Source organism: Centrocercus urophasianus, unplaced genomic scaffold (assembly GCF_019232065.1).
Source record: "Centrocercus urophasianus isolate 14NV4802_14NV808 unplaced genomic scaffold, USGS_Curo_1.0 seq_16, whole genome shotgun sequence".
NCBI lineage: Eukaryota > Metazoa > Chordata > Aves > Galliformes > Phasianidae > Centrocercus > Centrocercus urophasianus.
The window spans coordinates 27,322,548-27,342,087 of NW_024884711.1; the positions used below are offsets into that span (position 1 = coordinate 27,322,548).

General features: G+C 38.4%; 1 protein-coding gene across 3 annotated transcripts in view; it reads right to left on the bottom strand.

The window, feature by feature from the left end:
* ADAM22 (ADAM metallopeptidase domain 22) overlaps window positions 1-19,287 on the bottom strand; it is a 115,247-nt gene extending 95,960 nt beyond the window's left edge. For 2 of the 3 annotated variants that reach the window (XR_006168538.1, XM_042817167.1), the window contains exon 1: window positions 19,215-19,287. Coding sequence is in view for 1 of the 3 variants with exons in the window: in XM_042817167.1 (XP_042673101.1) it covers window position 19,215 (1 nt within the window). In the remaining 2 variants the exon portion in view is untranslated. The remainder of the gene's footprint in view (window positions 1-19,214) is intronic. The other variant, XM_042817168.1, reaches the window with a different exon arrangement.
* Between the last annotated feature and the right edge of the window lie 253 nt (window positions 19,288-19,540).

Here is a 19,540-nt window from a genome sequence, read left to right on the forward strand (position 1 = left end):
AAGTTGAAACCCAGAACATAAGAATGTTTTATAAGCCAGTGAATTCACATGCCAGGTCCTGTGTTGGAGGAGAACTCCAGAGCAGCCCATTTTGGGTAGGACCAGCCACATTTACTTTGGCAGCAGTAGCTTCTATTACACAAGAGGGAAAGGAGTTGAAGAGGGAAAATGTTGGCAAACGTCATGAAAGGAAAGGGCAGCTCATGCTGGGGATCCCAAAACTTAGATTCAATTTCATCCTAATGGATAACTCAGAAACACCAGCAAAAACAAAGGTATATAACAAATAACTGCCAAATAATAACTTGAGAGGATGGTGAGGATCACACTGCTGGGGCTGCTGCTAACATAATGATGATGTTTATGTACTTAGAAGAGACTAACACCAGCTTTCAAGCATAGAGGCTATTGCTTGTAGTGATGGGTGATTCGTTATTTAAATCATTGCCTTGTTATAGCATCATCCCCTTTGGTACAAAAGCAGCCCACAGGTTGTGGGAGGCAGCAGAAGCTAATGCAAGAGTATGCAGGGAAGGAATGTTGGGGTTTCTAAACTTAACAGTGGCTAAGGGCACAGAAGAGTAGAAAAAAAGGAATGTTTGTGTATAAATATACCTTTAGGGTCACCATGAAATCTCCACTTTTTGAGTACAGAAATATGATCTGCAGCAGTTTAGCAGATTGGTATGGGAGTAATGTCTCTACAGAGTCCCATAACCCTTTAGTGCAGCAGACACCACGTTACTTGCAGATTGAGTTTTAGATTGCTGAAGTTGAAAAAGGTACTGTTGATAATAATCCCTGCAGTGAAGATACTAAAAAGGAACATTAAAAGTTACTTTGTTCTGAGTTCTGAGAAACAACATTCTTGTTTAGAGATAACAGAAAAAGAGTATTCTTATAAAACATGCTAAGATAACACTGCAAATAAATGTAAGCCATTATTTTAATGCTATTTTTCATATTTAAATTCTGTAGGTTTTTTTATTTAAAAGCTTCTTAAACTTTTTAAAAAAATTCTAAATATACTTTTATTTATAAAAATGACATTAAATTAGTATTAAGGGAGAACGTTTGCTTTACTTGAGGGTAAATGGATGATTCTTTTCCATCCTGCTTGAAATAAGCAGGGCTTCTATGGATCCTTAACCCAAAAATCATCTATTTGAAAACACTTTGTAATATACAAATATTGTCATGAAAAATTGTCATTAGATAATCCTTAACATCTCATTGAAGATTATACCAAGGGTCAGTGGAATAAAACTGTGACATTCACAAACACCACTAAAACCAGCTCTGATATTACATTAAAATAATCTCATTATTGTCCATCAATTAAATAAATTGGGAATGTGGCCACTTATTTGTAAACTACTAAATCAAGGTGAGAGTTTGAATAATGAAAATTATATCTCAGTGCTTAGCTGTGGTAAGCTGTAATGAAAAGGGAAGGAAGAAAGAAAAAAAAAACAGCAATTCATAAATAGAAGTTTGCCTGTTCACTAATTTCATGCAACTTTTCTTAGTCACTCTACCAGTGAATCCTCCTTGTTCTTCAGATTGACACTGCCAGTAGCCTTATCCCTGAAGAGCCACCACTGATCACTGAAGCATTTCTTCATATTATGTTCACATCTACATAATACCATCTCCCACAGTAAACCTAAAATCACTGATGGACACCTAAGAAAACAAGACAGCTAATAGACCTGTTCTAAAAATCCCTACAGAGGATGATTTACAGAAGGAACATCAAATCAGGTTTCTCCCATCCCAGTATAATGCTCCAAACACTGGGCTTTTGGAAAGCTTTGTATTTGCTGTGCGTATTAAACAACCACCGTGACTGAAAGGCAAATTCTGCAGCCAACTGCACAGAGTCTCCAGCTGGGGTGGAGAATTTGGCCCAAGTCCTGATCAGGTACTGGGAATTCTCCTTCACATTACCTGGAGAAATGCAACTTTGAAAACACAGAAACATTTCTTTCTCAAGTTTCATTTTAATGATAGCAGAGTACCCAGTTTACCAGCAAGCAGGCAATCCCACTCTACAGCAGCATGAAATCATTATCAGAATCTGCCGGGAAATACCTAATGCAGCTTTCAGCTTCCCCAGGTGGTCTCCCTGTATATTGATTTTCCCTTCTCAGGCCTACTCCTTGGCTGCCTGATTTAAATTCCCTTGTCTCTTGGCTCCTTTGTAGTGGGTTGGAAAATTGTTTGCCATATGGTCTAAGGAGGGGAAAGGATTCTTCCCTTCTGCTCTGCTATGAAGAGCTGGGAATTGCCTCTCCCATCTCAGTATTATGCCTCCTCCCTTCCATACAAGTAGTGATCTACAGCAGTGATTGTTAGTGACATTCAGAACTCCAGGGAAAATATGGCTACACGTTTTCAATACACTAACAATGCATAAAAATGCTGCTTAAAAATTACAAAGAGCATTTGAACTATCACACTATTAACACTACTCCAGTAAGCATAGATGTAACAGTTTCTACAGATGGCTTGTGTTTAAGATCACTCTACTGCCAGTGAGGGTGTTAATTTTCTACGCACTCTTACGAAATCATAAATGCTTTGGTTAGGTGGTAGCTGAGAAAGCACGGACTGAGGTCTCAAACATTGGCCTCTCAGCCCCATAAAATATTTAGCTCCTCCTGTTTGGCTTTCCAAGGACAACTGAAAGAGACTGGTTAGCAAAGCTGGTTACTGCTGCACTTTGAAAAGAGGGAGGTACACATTCCTGGAATATAGGATGCAGCAAAAAAGGATTTTAGATACAAAGCCAAGTTCTTTTTTTAGGATCTTTGCCTGCAGCTCTTACTGAAGTGAACCAGAACTACTAATGCTCATCCAAGGGCAGAATTTGACATCTAACATTTATTTTATGCTATACACAAATCTAAACAAGGAAAATACAAAATAAATAAATAAAAATCAGTTATTAGGTCTGGATAAAGCAAAACTGAAAGCCAGCAGTTCTCCAAGTGCAGAAGCATAATTTCACAGAATCACTGAATGGCTTAGATTGAACAGGACCTTAAAGCCCATTCAGATCCAACCCCCTGGCATGGGCAGGATTGCCTCTCAGTAACTCAGGCTGCCCAGGGCCCCAGCCAACCCAGCCTTGAATGGCTCCAGGAACAGGGCATCCACAGCAATCTGGGCAGCATTGCCAGTACCTAGGCCCTCTGAATAAAAAACTTCTTAACATCTAACCCAGATCTTCTCTCTTTAAGTTTAAAGCCATTCCTCCTTGTCCTGTCACTATCAGACTGCAAAAAGTTGGTCCCCCTCCTGCCTGGAAGCTCTCTTCAAATACTGACTGGAAGGCCACAATGAGGTTTTGTTGGAATCTTCTCCAAGCTAAACAAGCCCAACTCACACAACCTTTCTTCACAGAAGAGGTTCTCCAGCCCTCTGATCATCTTCTTGTACCTCTTCCAGACCACTTTGCATCCTTACTGTACTGGGGGTCCCAGGCACGGACACAGCACTCCAGATGCAGCCTTACAAGGGCAGAGTAGATGGAAACAACCACCTCCCTCACCCTGCTGCCACCCCTCTTGTACTGCAGCCCTGGATACAATTGGCCTTCTGGGATGGAAGAGCACACTGCTGGCTCATGTCCAGCTTTTCGTCCATCAAGACCTTTCTCTATAGAGCTGCTCTTAATGAGTTCTTCTACCAGTGTGTACCTGTATCTGGAATTGCCTTGATCCAAAAGCAACACCTTGCACTCGACCTTATTAAACCTCATCAGGCTCTCACATGCTCACTTTTCAAGTCTGTCCTGGTCTGTCTGGATGGCATCTCTTCCTTCTATTGTGTCACTGCATCATTCAGCTTGTGTCTACAGCAAACTTGTTGAGATACACTCAATCCCCATGTGCAACCCCATTAGCATCTTCTCCTTTTAAATGCTGGAGTGACACAGCTGACGCAACACAAGTATTAATACCTCCATGCAAGCTGTCTGAAATCACAATAGATTTGTGTGTAGAAATACTGAAGGACTTGTGGGTAAATGGTATGGAGAACTACGCATGACTTGCCCATTCCCCAGTCATTCTCCTGTGTCCCATGCTGTCAGTTAGGTAGCACCGTGGTGGTCCTTCATCGCTCTGGGTGTGTAGGAAGAAATTGATATCATCAGCAACAAGAGGTGAAGGGATTAGATCCATTCATTGATTTACATGACACACAAATGGTTCTGAAAACAGTTTAAGGCTGCTTTCAATATGACAAAAAAAATTATATTAAAACATCCACATTGTTGATGGTCAGTTTGAATACTTTTCTTGTTCCTGCTGGTAATGTCAAGTGTCAGCATGTTGTCGTATGCTACTGCTTTAATTTCTCCATGACAGAAAGAGATGCAGAAAGAAATAAAAAAAATAAAAAAATAAAAAAATAAAAATCTCAGTCAGATTATATTAAACCAGAGTAGTTAAAGCCAAATATTTTCTTATGATAGGCTTGGCAAGGGCCAAGCAGTAATTGCCTTGTTTTTCTCATGTTTGTTTTCAAGAGAAATGTTAGTTGCTCTTGGGAATTATCGGCATGATTATCAAGGTACAAGAACTGAAATCAAAATAAAAGCAGAGTATCAGCTTAAAAAAAAAAAAAAAAAAAAAAAAAAAAAAAGGCTACCCTTTAGAATTTATCTGCAAAAGAAATAGTAGTTAAGATCCCACTCTTCAAGTGCCAGAATGCCTCCTTTACATAATCTGTTTATCTGGGGAAGAAGATGGGACAGAAGTGTTAAGAAGAAAACTTGAAAGAAATCTGCTAGGCTGTAGGTATTTCAGTACATCCCCCATATCAGAAGCCAAGTCCAAAATATGCATCACCTATATCACTCTTAAGTCTGCACACTCTGACAATGTCTAGACAATTCTGTTGTAAACAGTCATACCATACCATGCTATGAGCAGGAGCAACACAAGAATTACTCAGTCTTGTATGGAGAGAGAAAAAGCAGAAATAAACCTCTGTATACATACATGTGTGGGTGTATGTCTAAGTAAAGAAAGAAAAGGATAGAGAAGTTACTGAAGTTACTACTACCTGTGCTACCTGTGAAGAGCTTTCAGAAAATACATGTTTGTTTCAATTCTCTGACATTCTCTACCTATTTCCAGTTGAATTACACAGTTAACTAGTAGTGGAACAATTCTGGTCTAATCCATCAGTTCTACAGAATGGACCAATGTGAAGGCTATCTCAATTATTCAGAGATAAATATGTCAATAAACTATCTAAAGATTGCCCTATTTTTTTTTCTTTGATTGGAGACATTTTCTATACAAAGTCCAAAAACTCAACAGAAACCAAGAGTGCTTGGACTCCTTCAAAATAAACTTGCGTTACAGCTTAAGGAGATGTGAAGTTTTCACCTTTGCTCATCCTTACACGATATCTGTTTCAATGACTGTTTATATGAGATTTTAAAGAAGGAAGAAGATGATGAAGACTTCTCAGAGTTGATGACAAATTCTTGTTATCATGTTTTCCCAACGAGTCCATCCAGGAATAAGAGACCGAATACATTTACAGAGAAAAAAAAAAAAAAAGAAAAAAAAAGTTATATTTTAAAAATTAACATCACTTAGAAAAAAATAACAATAGTGTCTCAGTGAAATCTGTTTTTAAAGGTCTTGAGCTATTACACACCATTCAGACAACATGAACAGGAATTGGGATATTTGTGCTCCAGCTTATCGGAAAATTTATTATCAGTGCCTTGCAACTCAAGCCATTCTATGATTCTGTGATTCTAGTATATACACATAATAGAACTACGATTTTTGAAACACGCTTTGAAAATGTCGATTAAATTTTGAAATATAAACCTGAGAAAAATTAAGCAGTTTAATGATTAAATAAAGTTACAAGAACATATGCTTTACTCCTCCCTGTTTCCACCACTGTTACAGGCAATATCTCAATTCCCAGTGTACAAGTCACCCACTGGTAGTCAGTACAAAGGAGGTCTCCAGGACATTAGTGATGTGCTCTTTGCAACCCCCCTGAGATCTAATCCACTCCTTTCTAGCCCAACTATACATAAGTAAACGCAGAAATAGCATCAGGCAGCAGATCTGTATGTTTGGGCCTGAAGGGATTTGTTTCTGCTGTTAGGATGAAGCAGGATTGCAAATGCAGGTGAACTGGAGTGACTTTCACAGCTCAGATCCTCCAAAAACACATGCATGAACCTGGACAACAAGGGAATGGCAGAAAGTCATTAGTTTCTGCTCCTGGTATGTCAGATTCACAGCTGTAAAATAACCTTGGTCATGCCACCAAACATGGAAAATAAGCACATTCAATAAGAAGTGAGGAACTGCATTCTTTCGTGTTTCTACATTCTATTTAAGGAGAGAGCAAAGGGAAGAACAAAGGACAAGCACAGCGTAGCTGCCTAATTCCAGCAGCCACACATCACAGACTTGCAGGCCATCAGAACACTGTTATATCTGTTCTTACTGCAAAATTTCTAGCACACCAGAAATCCATTAGCAGTGATTTTTTGGCAAAGCACTAAAGAGAAATACATCCTCTTATACCAAAAGATCAAAGAATGATTATGAATAAGTACAGGCTAAGGATCAGCAAGCTCACCCAGAAAATACATTGTAATATAAGGTTTAACAGCTCTAGCAAAATGAGTAAGACAAAAGAAACCTTCTCACTTTGTATCAAAGCAAAGGCTGTGAATATATGAATTAAAAACTCTGGCCACCATATTTCATTAACACTGGAAATCTATTTCTATTATCTCTCTAGCTAGTTTTGGCAGCTTCTTTCCAGTATCATATTCAGATTGTTTTTGCAGTTTCTCAGCAATTTCTTGGCTTGCAATTTCTACTTACTGACATGCAATTTACCAAAATAAACTACAATAAACCTAATTTATTCCATGGCTAATTTCTATGAAGCCTCCCTTGTGACCGATGTGGCCAGTATTTCTGCATGGGAAGAAATGCACTGATAACCTGATGCCTTCAGCTGGATTCCTTTCTCTGAAGTCAGAGGGAGAAATCTGTTTCTTACAATTAAGTAAAAACGGAGTGATACTAAAGCACATGACAACATAATGGAAAACTCCTTGTCCCCTCAATGCCATTTAGAAATAGCTCTCTCTTTAGGAGGTGAAAATGCATCTGAAAATACATCTGATTTTCTTTTTTCTTCGCTCTGAAAGCATGAGTAACTCCCACCACAGTAACATCACATCAAGCTCAGTTTTTTCTTTTCTCTCATTGTAACTTCACTGACTATCTGAATTTGACAGACCAAATGGAAAGTGTGATTCATTACAGGTGCAACAATAAGCTGAGAGACGATTATGATTTCCTGCCGCCATCAAGGCTGACTCTGTGAAGAGGAAGCTGAATGGTGCCATGAAGAGCATCATGTCTGCTGTAACTGAGCTGCTTTGCAGAGGGACAACGCTTGAGATGCACTTTTTTGGCTGTCTGGCTTAGGCAGGAGAGCTGATACCAAAAATACACAATCTTCAGAAAGACCTTCAAAAATCAAAATCTTCAAAAGGGAGATTATTATTTTTTTCTTTTGAAATAAATATTAAGTAATCTTTACAACAATTTAGAGTCTCAGAACTATCAGTATGGTACATTTGATAACACATAACCAGAGGCTTAGCATCTGTTATGCCCTTCAGACATGAATATTTTCATTTTGCTCTTCTGAAGGAAATCTCACAACCTTGATATTCAAGCCAGTCTTCAGTATGTCCTCGGGAGGGCTCTTATTTTAAGGGATGAGTGGATATGAATTATATAAATGATCTAAGAAGGATCAAGAGTGTTACTGAAAAGAAGTTTCACATAAACACATAAAGTTATGTCAAGAGGTGAGAAAGGTACGGCAACCTCTTTGCTATAGCTTCTGTAAATCTTTCCTTACAGCATTAAAAAAAACAAACCTGCAGTCCCTTCTTCAGCTAAAAGAAACCTAACTGGTTTCAAACGTGCACATTTTAAATGCAGCGAAGAATATTATCTTTGCCTAAAAATGACCAGTCCTCTCTATACCATATAGATATGTATGTGTGTACATCAGCTAGAGACCAGACATACAGAACACCTATTGTGGAGAACTGCATGTTCTTTTCCAAAAACAACTTCCGCTGAATCTGGCAAGTCACAGCAAAGACACTTTAGAACTGGCTGAAGAACCTAAGGAATCCCATGAGACACTCTCCTCCAGGTTTTCCACTTACCCCAAACCAGTTACATATTTCTATCCCCTCCCAGTAGTCTCCAGAAAGGAAAGCTGATATGACACTGGCATCACCGAATAAACATTAACTTGGCTATTAAGAAGCTGGATTTTAAGTGCTTTTACTTCTTTAGAGAAAGGAGAAAAGAGCAAAAGAAATCTTTCGATTCACCTTTTACATCTCAAAAAAGGGTAGAAGCCCAATTTAGAAGAAATATCTCTTTGTAGGTCATCTTTAATAAAAGTGAAGACTGATTCTCTTCCTTCATCTCACTGTTTATCACACCAAATGACAGCATTTTATTTCCTTTGGGATGGAAGAAATAAAGTAAATGGAACAGAATGAGGACACTTGATAAATACTGTCCAAAAATTTGACTTAAAAAAAAAAAGAAAAGAAATACCATTATTATCATGCAACCAGTCCTTCGACCAATTAATAAAGGGATCTTTTCTGGCCTATACAAATCTATTTGTATTATACAGCACTACAACCAATTCCATACTCCTTGGTTAAAGCATTCGATAAGAAGTTGAAAATGAATTTAAATAAATAAAACTTTTCCAATAATGTACTGTAAAACAGTACAAATGTTCAGTGTTTCTATCGGGTTTGTCTGATGGTACATTCCATTAAACAACTTCTTAATATATTCATGCAATGCAAATTGCTCTGTATTCCTGTAAAACCAAAATTGTAATGCCCTGCTTAATGAACATTATAAGTATGGTATATTTCATTGCTTGATTCATCTGCTACTATTTCACTAAATAGAATGCAATTAAGTGTTTGAAGAATTTTAGAGACATGCTGAGTTCTCTTCAAATCAGAAGACTATTGAAACGGAACATTTGATTACCTTAAAGCTGAAAAAGGTAAGGGCATAAGATGGGGCATTACAGAAGCATGGCAGTAACAGAGAATCCCAGACTGTGCAATTCAAACACCTGGACAGTATCAGAAGATTGCAGCTGTTTGAGATGAGTGAAACCAGATTATGGTCAAGTCAACCCCTATCTCAATCAACAGAGCAGGAACACTGCTGGGTTATCTGCAAGAAGCGAAAGCTTACCAGTCAGCTTCTCACCTATCCAAAACATTTCCAACGTGCCCATCGGCAGCTCACGCGCAGTCCCCCTCCAGGGATGCTCACAAAACATTTCAAACGAAAGTGCTAAATTTGTCCAGTTTGTTCTTTTCAAGGAAACAAACTTCCTATGTTAACTGAGAAAGCATAACCCTATGTGAGGTTTTACTCACAAGCAGACTCCAGCTAAATCAAAACAGTTACATTAAAAACTAACTGTCCAGTTAAGTATGCCAAAAGGAGCCCACTTCCAGCCATGGTGCAAGTCAACCCAACCATGCTGCTCTTGGATCTTACTAGCAAAACACACCAAAAAAAGTGATACAAATCTCACACAGAAACAAATGTCCATAGACATCATGGGTAGTGTTTCACCTCTGCAACAAGAACTGCAAAGAAAGCCACAGAATACAACTGTACTGACAGCCAGTAGTGCTTGTGTGCACCAATCCAGCCTTATTATTGGCCAGGAAAGACATAGCATATGATAACAGAATACCTTACCAATACTGCCAGTTGATTCAGCCCCTGAATTAAAACACATTCCTTAAGTAGAACCGCTGTCCTGAGTGGAAGGGGGCTGAATTTCCTATTCCTTACATAAGGATCTTGCAAAACTGAACACTGTGGTTTCGTACACTGACAGATGTTCAGTCACCCCTTAGGTCCTCCAGCTCACCCTGGAAAGCCTAATGATTTTTACTATTTTCATTCTCCTTTATTCCTGGCTCTCTGCATTACTTGATTCCTTTTCTAGAAATGGGGATTTCAATGCATTTCACTGCTTAGCTGAGGCTGCTATTGGAGCCCCAAGCTAAAAGGTCAGCGGCACTTTCACTGTTTCTACTGGAGCTATTCTCAATGCACACACGAAAGGTCACAGTGCCAAAGCAGTTCTCAAGGAGAAAGAAAAAAGCAGGACAGAGGGCTGGACAACACAAGCAGAGGCATATGAAGGGAACTATATCAGCAGGAAGGCTGCTGACTCACAGACGAGATACCATAAATGACAGCATAGACAGTATCTGCTACTCACATTGCAATTCCTGCATTTTCCTATTTACAATCACCTCCATGTGTCTTACTCTGACTAGTAAGGCATGCATGACGATTCATAGGACAGGACTAGCACTGGAGCCACAGTGGTCTGAGAATCTAAATGACATAAATAAAAGATAATAGCATTTATGAGACCAAGTTGTGGCTGTGGGAATAACAGATTTGCTCTTGTAAACACAAATCTTATTCCAGCTGTTAAAACAGAAGCAAAAAAGTAAGAACAGCTGAAAAGGTCAGTGTTTGGGGCTTTAATATTTACAGTAGTGGTAGTAATGTATAAGTAATTCAAACATTTAAGTAAAAAACCTGGTGTCCAAACTAATACAAGCATGATTCCATTTCAACATTAAATCCAGAAATACTTTGAAAATCAAAGTCACTTTGTAAGGGCTAAATCCAAAATAAAAATATATTTTTCTTTACAAGATTTCATAACAGCAAGAGGTTGTTTGACCGATAAAATTACTGTCACTTGGAGATATACCCGACATTTAGAAGATAAATCCATAGGCTTAACCAATTCTTTCTATAGCTTAAGCCATTTTACTTTAAAGAAGATATTACCACAACTGATCTGTCCATATGAGCTATCTGCGTACAGGTGTGTGCCAAGTACACAGCTCCTAAATTATCTGGCAATCTAAGAAGCATGAAGAAAGAAAAACTTTATAGTAATATTGTAATTGCTTTCCAGAATAATTAATCACTTTCTTCCTACACACATGCACTCACAAATACACAGTAATACAGATTCATATATTTTCTGTAATTATTTTTTGTGTAAAAAACATTCACACCATGGAAAGATAGTTTACTCAGTGCTGATAATCCCATATGCTTTAATGACCTACTATAAACCAATAAATATCTCTTTTGGTATATGCAATTACTTTAAAGCAGTAAAATACTCTTTATTACATCAAGAGGAAAAGAAATAACCTCTTCAGAAACTTTTTTAAGGAGTTTGGAAAGTACCTAAGAGGAGATGCATAGATTTTGTGTACACATAGAAATGTTTTTAAATGTTGTTTTTCTTATAAGTCACAGATCATTGAGCTTTAAGTGGGATTTCAGAAACATCAGGGAGTTCTCTTGCAGGTGCTCAAAACTGCGTTACAGTGATGCACTTGTAAGCAATAGAGGACTGCAACAAATTACATTTTTGTGTTTTCATATTATCCAGGACGCCAGGTAAACACTTGCAAGTGTTTTACAGTCATCAGTTAAACTTTCCAACTCCCAATCCAACTGAAGGCAGTAACAAATCAGTGTTGGTTCCGGCAGCTTTCACCAACCGCTGGTACTAAATCTAAATTGCTCTAAAAGATGGATGCATATCATTGACTGGTGGCCCACTAAAATCATCACCTCAAAAATTTTTCTCCGTAGAAAGCTAGCTTTTCAAGAATAATGTTCACTAGCTACAAAAAATACTGGGGACATGTTCACACTTCCACAAGGCCAATGGAGACATCCATATACATTTCAGAGATTGATCTCAGAGCACTGCTGTCAGCAACATCATGCTGACTGAGTAAATCACTGAACTAGAGGCACTGCATCTCATCAACACGACACACATGAAAATGCTCTGTATGTATACACATCTTGGTACGTGTGTACACTATTCTCTCCCTTCCTCCATTCCCTGAGAGTTGCATCGTGGTTTTGCATTAACATCCAAGAAAATATTTGAAGCCTGACTCTAAAACGAAATGGTCACCGTACTGCTCCTCCAATAGAAAGAAATAAAAGAAAAACAAAATAGAAATTTTTTTTTTAAACTGCAGGTTGCTTCACAGAATGGCACCTTGTGTCATTGCCAGAGACTCTGACTATCCCAGATCCACCCAAGGAAAAACTCTTGTCCCATTTCTAACCACAGTTTCTTTTGGGGTAGCTCTGAAGAGGCAAATTAATAGTGGACTCACATACCCTACATACACCTCAAAGCAGGGGTAGAGGCTGAGGGAAAAAATTAAATCTTTTGGCAGTAATTGGGAAATAATTATAACTGAAATATGTTAAACTATTTTAACATATTAATAGCAAAAGAGTTATCAGAAGAAATGTACCTTTTCCAAAAGAACTCTTAAGCACCATGGAACATTACATAGAACAAATTAAATGGAGGCAGTAAAATTACTGATACTCAATCTATGTTTGTGGAAATTTTTTCTCATCAACGTAACCTGAGAATTTGTCACTACAGTAAAGAACATCCATTTTCTTATACAGGATTATGAATTCAATAATAGTAAAAATGCTGATATAGTAACATGAAAGAGTAGAACCCATAACTACTAAACAATGCAGTCTAAGTTTTGAAGGAGGAAGTTGGAAAAGAAAAAAAGGAAAAGAGAAAGAAAAAGAATTGGGAAAATCTGTGCAATTTTCCCACTCTGATGTAGAACTAAAAACAATCTGTGTGTATACTATATGAAAATAAAGGTGTATCAATTAGAAACGAGAAGGTTGTGCTACCTTTTTATGTGACACTGATAAAATATAGTACTGAGTTTCGGTAAAGATACTGATAAACTGGAGAGGTCAGAGTCAAGAGTCACAGAAATTGAATTAAAAGATGTTTTTCTCTCAAAGATCCAGAAGCCCAGATTATACTCAACCGTAGCAAAAAAAAAGGCTGATATGCCTTTTTTTTTTTTTTGACCAAGCCAGGAGGAAAATTCAATGCTACAGGGCTCTTTCAGTCTAGATAATGTTAAAACTTTTATCACTGAGGGTAATGAACTATTCATACAACTATTTTGACAAATTTTTCATTCCTACAATACTTTGAAGCAAACTTGGGGTAAAACAAACAAACAAAAACCACAAAGGCAGAAATCCTAAAGTAAGATCATCAGTTCTCTCTAGCCTGAGAATGTGCTTTGAGTTTTGTCTTATCTTTCCTTATCTTTTAGCCCAAAGAAAATGTAGAAAATATCACTGTAGAAATGACATTTCTCATTAAAGATAAGGAAAAAAAAATTATAAACCACTGAAAAACAATTTATACAAAACATGCATTAGTGAAACACACTAACACAAATTGAAGTGCAGAATAACTGCCCCACAAGGAACAAAGTCAACATTTGGAATTAAGCAACAAGGTCAGGGAGGAAGTGTTCCTTAGTCTGGCTTGTAATTATGACTGTACTAATTTTTCCACCACAAACCAAGGGAAAGACAAATGACTTTTCAAAATGGGATTGTTAAAGAACAGTCCCACTTGGACAGCTGGGGTTCTGTTCATACAGCACATGATAAAATTCCCTTGAATCACAAGTCAAACAAAATCCCAAAAATACTGCAGAATATCAGCCAAAGCCTCATTCAGACTTGATCCTCTATAGTGCTATATAGTCTATATATATATATATAGACTATATAGTCTACATAGTGCTGCCTGTAAATTGGCACTGGACATTACATTTTCAGGGCACTTTTGTATGGTGCAAAAAGGAATCATTTTAAATAAGAGTCAATTAGCAGAATGGAATCATACCGAAGTGGGACTCCTCAGCTGGCACACATAGGGCACAAATAAATAAAGTGAAGATAGTTTAAATTCTCTAGATCCCAATAAATTCCAGCAGACAGTGAGCACAGCTGGAACTGTGCAGCAAAGGCATTCATTAAAATAACTAACAGGTTTGGGCTAGACTTTAGGGAGATCCAAAACAGCATAAAGGAAGATCTGCACTTCCTGATGTTTGATCTGGCCACCACCTATCACAACCAGGTACCCCAACAGTTACCTGCATTCATGCTAAGAACTACAGGTGATCGGAGAAGCACAGGACTCGTGGGAAAACCAGAAACATAAGAACCAGAAACAGTGCAACTGCATTTTTAAATCATGTCAGAAAGTTAATCCTTTTGAATGCCACATAGCCAAATGTTTATGATTTACAGCAAATTTAGGAATATGCTTTTCATTTACAGCTTACATGACACATTGATATTAGTGTTAATGACCATTTGCCAAGAGAAATTACAGGCGAGGTTTCAGCATTTTGTCTTACGAAAAAGCTGGCAGTTGTCTGTCAAGCTGCCTTTTACTTTGCTTCTGTTTGAGGGATTTTTTGATGAAGTTTATGATCTGATTCTGTAAGGTTTACAAAACTCCAGTTAAGAGACATTTCTAATAAAAATTCCCCAGAAGGAATGAGGAATGTCTATATCCTTCTCAGCAGAAATCCCTAAAACTGCTCAGTGGCAAAACAAAATAATTAATTCCTGGAGTGTCAGGAATCTTCCAGTATCATTAACCAGAAATAACTGAAGACCAGCATTTTGTGAAGGACCTTTGATTTTTCCTATATTTTGGTAAGCCGGAAGAAAAAGGCTTTTTCCACATAAATAGAATGATCACAGGTTCTGGAAAATTCACCTCATTTGAGATCTGTCAGCCTTATGGATGTCACTGATTACCACGACTACGGACTTACCTGCACAGTTGGTACCTCTCTGGGATGCCAGGACTAACAAAAGCACATTCACTCCCTACAGAGGGTGATGTCACCAGGCCCATCTTCCCAAGTCTACTTCTTCATGGATTCATTTCCACTAGCTCATGGATCACCATTAACCTGAGAACCTCACACTCTCAGTGTTTTCACACTCCCACAACAACAAAAAAAAAGGGCTCCTCTCCTTGTAGCACAATGAGCATGTGGGCAGCTGGAAGCTTCAAGCCACATTCTGAAAGCCAGAGGTCCCCTCAGCAGAACACCTGGTGTTCATCCCAAGCCTCCTAAGTGACCACAACTCAGGCTCAAGAAAATGAGCTCTGTCCATCTCTGTGACAGAATCATAAAATGGCTTGGGTTGGAAAGGACCACAAGTATCATAAAGTTCCATCCCCCCTGCCACAGGCAGGGCCATCAACCTCCAGATCTGGCACTAGACCAGGGTACCCAGGGCCCCATCCAACCTGGTCTTGAACACCTCCAGGAATGGGGTATCCACAGCCTCTCTGGGCAGCTTGTTCCTGCATCCCCACCACTCTCTCTGTGAAGAACTTCCCCCTGACATCCAATCTAAACCTTCTCTCCTTGAACTTAAATCCATTCCCTCTTGACCCTTACTGTCTACCCTTGCAAAAAATTGATTCCCCTCTTTTTTTATAATCCCTTTTGAAATACTGGTAGGCTGCAATGAGGTCTCCTCACAGTCTTCTCTTCTCCAGGCTGAACAAGCCCAGCTCCCTCAGCCTCTTTTCAAAGGAACAGTGCTCCAGCCCTCTGACAATCTTTGTTGCCCTCCTCTGGACCCTCCTTAACAGCTCCACATCTTTCCTGCATTGGGGGCCCCAGATCTGAATGCAGTACTCCAGATGGGGCCTCACGAGGGGGACAGAGTACAGAGGGACAATCCTCCCTGGCCACCCCTCTTCTGATGGAGCCCAGAATACCACTGGCCTTCCAAGCTGCAAGACCGCACTGCTGGCTCATGTTCAGTTTTTCGTCCTTCCCCAGTCTGTATATACATCTGGGATTACTTTGGCCCAAGTGCAAAACTTTGCACTCTGCTTTGCTCAACCTCATTAGGTTCACACAGGCTCACCTTTGGAGCTTGATAAAGTCCCTGTGGATCGCATCTCTTCCTTCTAATGTGTCAGCCACCCCACTCAGCTTGGTGTCATCGGCAAACTTGTTGAGGGTGCAGAAGACACAGAGGCCCTCAGATGAAGGAGAATGCTGCATCAGGAAAGGACTACAGCCTTCTTTTTTTGCATGATGTGGTCACCAGAAAGCAGACCTGAGGTGGGCACCCTCTGCCAGGCAGGAACTGTCCACAATCCTGACAAACACATGCACTGTGGCTCTTCTGATGGGCAAACCTGAAGCATGCTCCTTCTCAGTCAAACCCCATGATTACAGCTTGCTTTGGGCTGTTCTGCCATTCACTCACTGCCACCCTGTACATAGGTGGCCATGCCCCTGTTCAGGTCTCTTCAGATTCAAGAGTTACATAGCACCAGGCACCTCAAAGAGGCTCTCAGAAACATCCCATTTCCTGGTGAGCTCTGCTCTGTAATTGCATAATTACATTCCAAGACAAGAGTGAAATGCTCACATGGCTACATTAACACGAAGAAGAATTCTGCACAAAAAAAAAGAAATGGCTATTTGTTGAGCCACAGATACTACTGGGACATTAAAAACTTCAGGAGAAGGAATTAATAAAAAAAATAAATAAGCCCACTCAGTTGCTATGCGGGCCATGCTTAATTCTGTTGAGAGTCAGATCCAGTCATGTGTGAAAGTAGGGAAGCCTGAAAGCAGCACTGGCCAACACAGGTTGAGGAGGCTGAACACGCTAACAAAGACAGTCACAGAAAACAGCTCCATTAGATGCAATTCTGAACACATAAAGATACCAGTGCAATGGATTCATAAAAACATGGTGCAACTAATGCGTTCCTAACCTTTGCATAAGGGATTGAACCTCTTAAGTATACAGCTGATCCAATCTGAAAGCTTCTTTGTAAATACTTCAGCTGGTTGAAAAGGCAAAAAAGTTGAAAAAGAAACGCAATCTTGAAAAAAGCTTATTATAGAGATACTATAACAACTCGGGGGAAAAAGAGAGGAAAGTGTGACAATACACGTGGAAAAAATACCATCAGTGAAAAAATGGACAATATACTGTAATTATCATCTTTCAACAGTAATAATGTAGCATATTTTATTACTAATGAAAGTAATGTTTCTATGCAATGTGACCAAATACACATTTCAGTGCAACGTAAACATGTTGAGATACAAAACGAGCAAGAAGAAAGCATGCAGACGTCAGTGTTATATTAGACTGCCATAATGTAATGCCCATTGGAAAATTGTTTTTCCTTCCTCTTACTCGCATCCAGGAGTGGCCAAACACTTTCATCCTCTTTTTTTTTTTTTTTTTTTTTTTTTTTTTTTTTTTTTTTTCTCAAGAGGATATTAAGCATATGAGAAAATTTTAGCACAGCTTCCATGTGGTTTTGATATTATCAGAGGTTTAGTTAAGACAATAATTTTTCAAGAGAAAAACTGAAATCTTGAACCTAAGACCGTTTGAGCACTCAACTACTTCTCAGTTATAAAGCTTTCATGAGCCAAACGTAAAAGACATTCCTCAAACAAAATTCTATCTTTCTCGGAGGGCCCTTAGAAAATGCACACAGAATATAATTGGAAGAGTAAGAATTACAAGAGAAAATATATACATACACCTTCTGAATAAAACAAATTTGTCCACAGGAATATTAATTAAGAATACATTTAAATGTTGTTTTGGTATTCTTGGCCTTCTGTTTATTTGATGATCTGCAAATGCTATTTCAGAAGCAGTTTAAAAGTTGACTTAATATCATGATAGAAGCCAAACATCTTAACTACCTTGTAGCCTTCCTGTTTTCATTTTGTGAAAGGACTTTTCTCACATTAAAAAAAGCCTTGCTTCTCATGCAAAGTTCATATTTTAATAAAGCTGGGTTCTGCAACTTGTGTGCTTATGTATGTGCATACTTACATGTGTGAAAACTAAAAATCCACCCAAAGGGAACTACTGAAGTTTATAGAAATCACATCCCAAAATGGTCTTTTAATATACTACTAGAAAATGTATTTATTCTTATTACAATTACCTCATATGTGTATGGCAAGGAGAATTCTGAGCTTTTAGAAACTGTGAACACTAACCTGCCACCCAAAATAAAAACAAGTTTGTGCAACCTACTGTCAGCAGTGTAAAACAGAGAACACCAAATACTGCATTAAAAATCATTATTTCAAACAAACACTTCAGTGTTGTGAACTCAGTTCTTCTCAAAGGATTTCTAGAGCAAGAATGTCCTGTTAAAATGTATTTGTTGTAAAAATCATCCTTCTAAATCAGCCTCTTTCCCTTCCCTTGTAGGAGTGCAACATCTCTTCCCTCTGCAGCCAGCAAAGATTCACATGTGGATTTTAACTTGTTAGCACATGTGAAGTGACTGCCACTGTTTAAAATGTGTTTACAAGTGAAAAAAAATAAGGAAAAAAAAAGAAAATAGAAAGTGGCTTCCATTGCAACATGAATACTTCATCTCTTTAGTAGAGGAACTGAGCAGTTTGCCTCTAACACTGAACCACACAACTTTATGTGCAATTACTAGGAGCTGAATTACTTAACCAAGCATTTTTATTTAATATACCATTTATTCTCTTTTCATTTTGGAGGAGAAAAGTAAAGCAATTTTAAAACAGCTGTGCTAAAAGGCTACTTTGAAAACTTGTTATCCAGAGCTAAATACCAGATTTCTTTTTAAGCTTACTATTGTCCAATCTTTCCTCGTCATCTCAAGTTCACAGTGTGTCACTGTCTTATAATGCCTCTCTGTTCCCAAAAAACTGTAAACACATCTGAGGAAACTTCCTTCACTACCACCCGTCTCGTTCCTTTCTGAGCATTATTGCTGTGTCTCCAATACTTTACACTTGGTTATTAAAATGCTAACAGTTTTCAGCAACTCTGTGTTTTAATACCCACTGAGGTTGTGCATGAGTACAGTAATTTGCCTTTATGATAAACTGAAAGATTGTAAATGAAATTACACAACTCAAACATTAGTTACATTGCAATAGTACGTAGTAACAGTAGAAACTCAAACTCTAATATGGTACTTGAGGAAATAATGGAAAAACTTAAAGTATGTTGCTATAAATTAACTCAATACCTAAATATAGCATTTGTGCCTCAAAAGCCTCTATAGAACACTGATATTTCACTGGAACCAGGTCCTCAGTGACCACAGAGAAAGATACAGTCATTACTTACTGGTTTAGCGTTACGTCCAGGATGAAGGATGACCCAAAAGCATCAACCTGGAAGCTGGCTCGAGCAATGTGGGTAGACTGCAAAACGGAAGAGAGAGGAATTGGTATTCAGCTACAACACAATATACCATACAAGTGTCTGAATACAGAAAGTAATTATATTTACAAAGCAACAATACCAACCAAAGAAAACTACACTGAAATAGACACAGTATCTACCAGAGTGAATAACTGCTTTTTGGCTGAACTTTGAGGTTTGTTCAAGAATTCCCAACAACGCAACCAGCTCTGCCATAATTATGTGCCCTCCACATTAACACACCAACA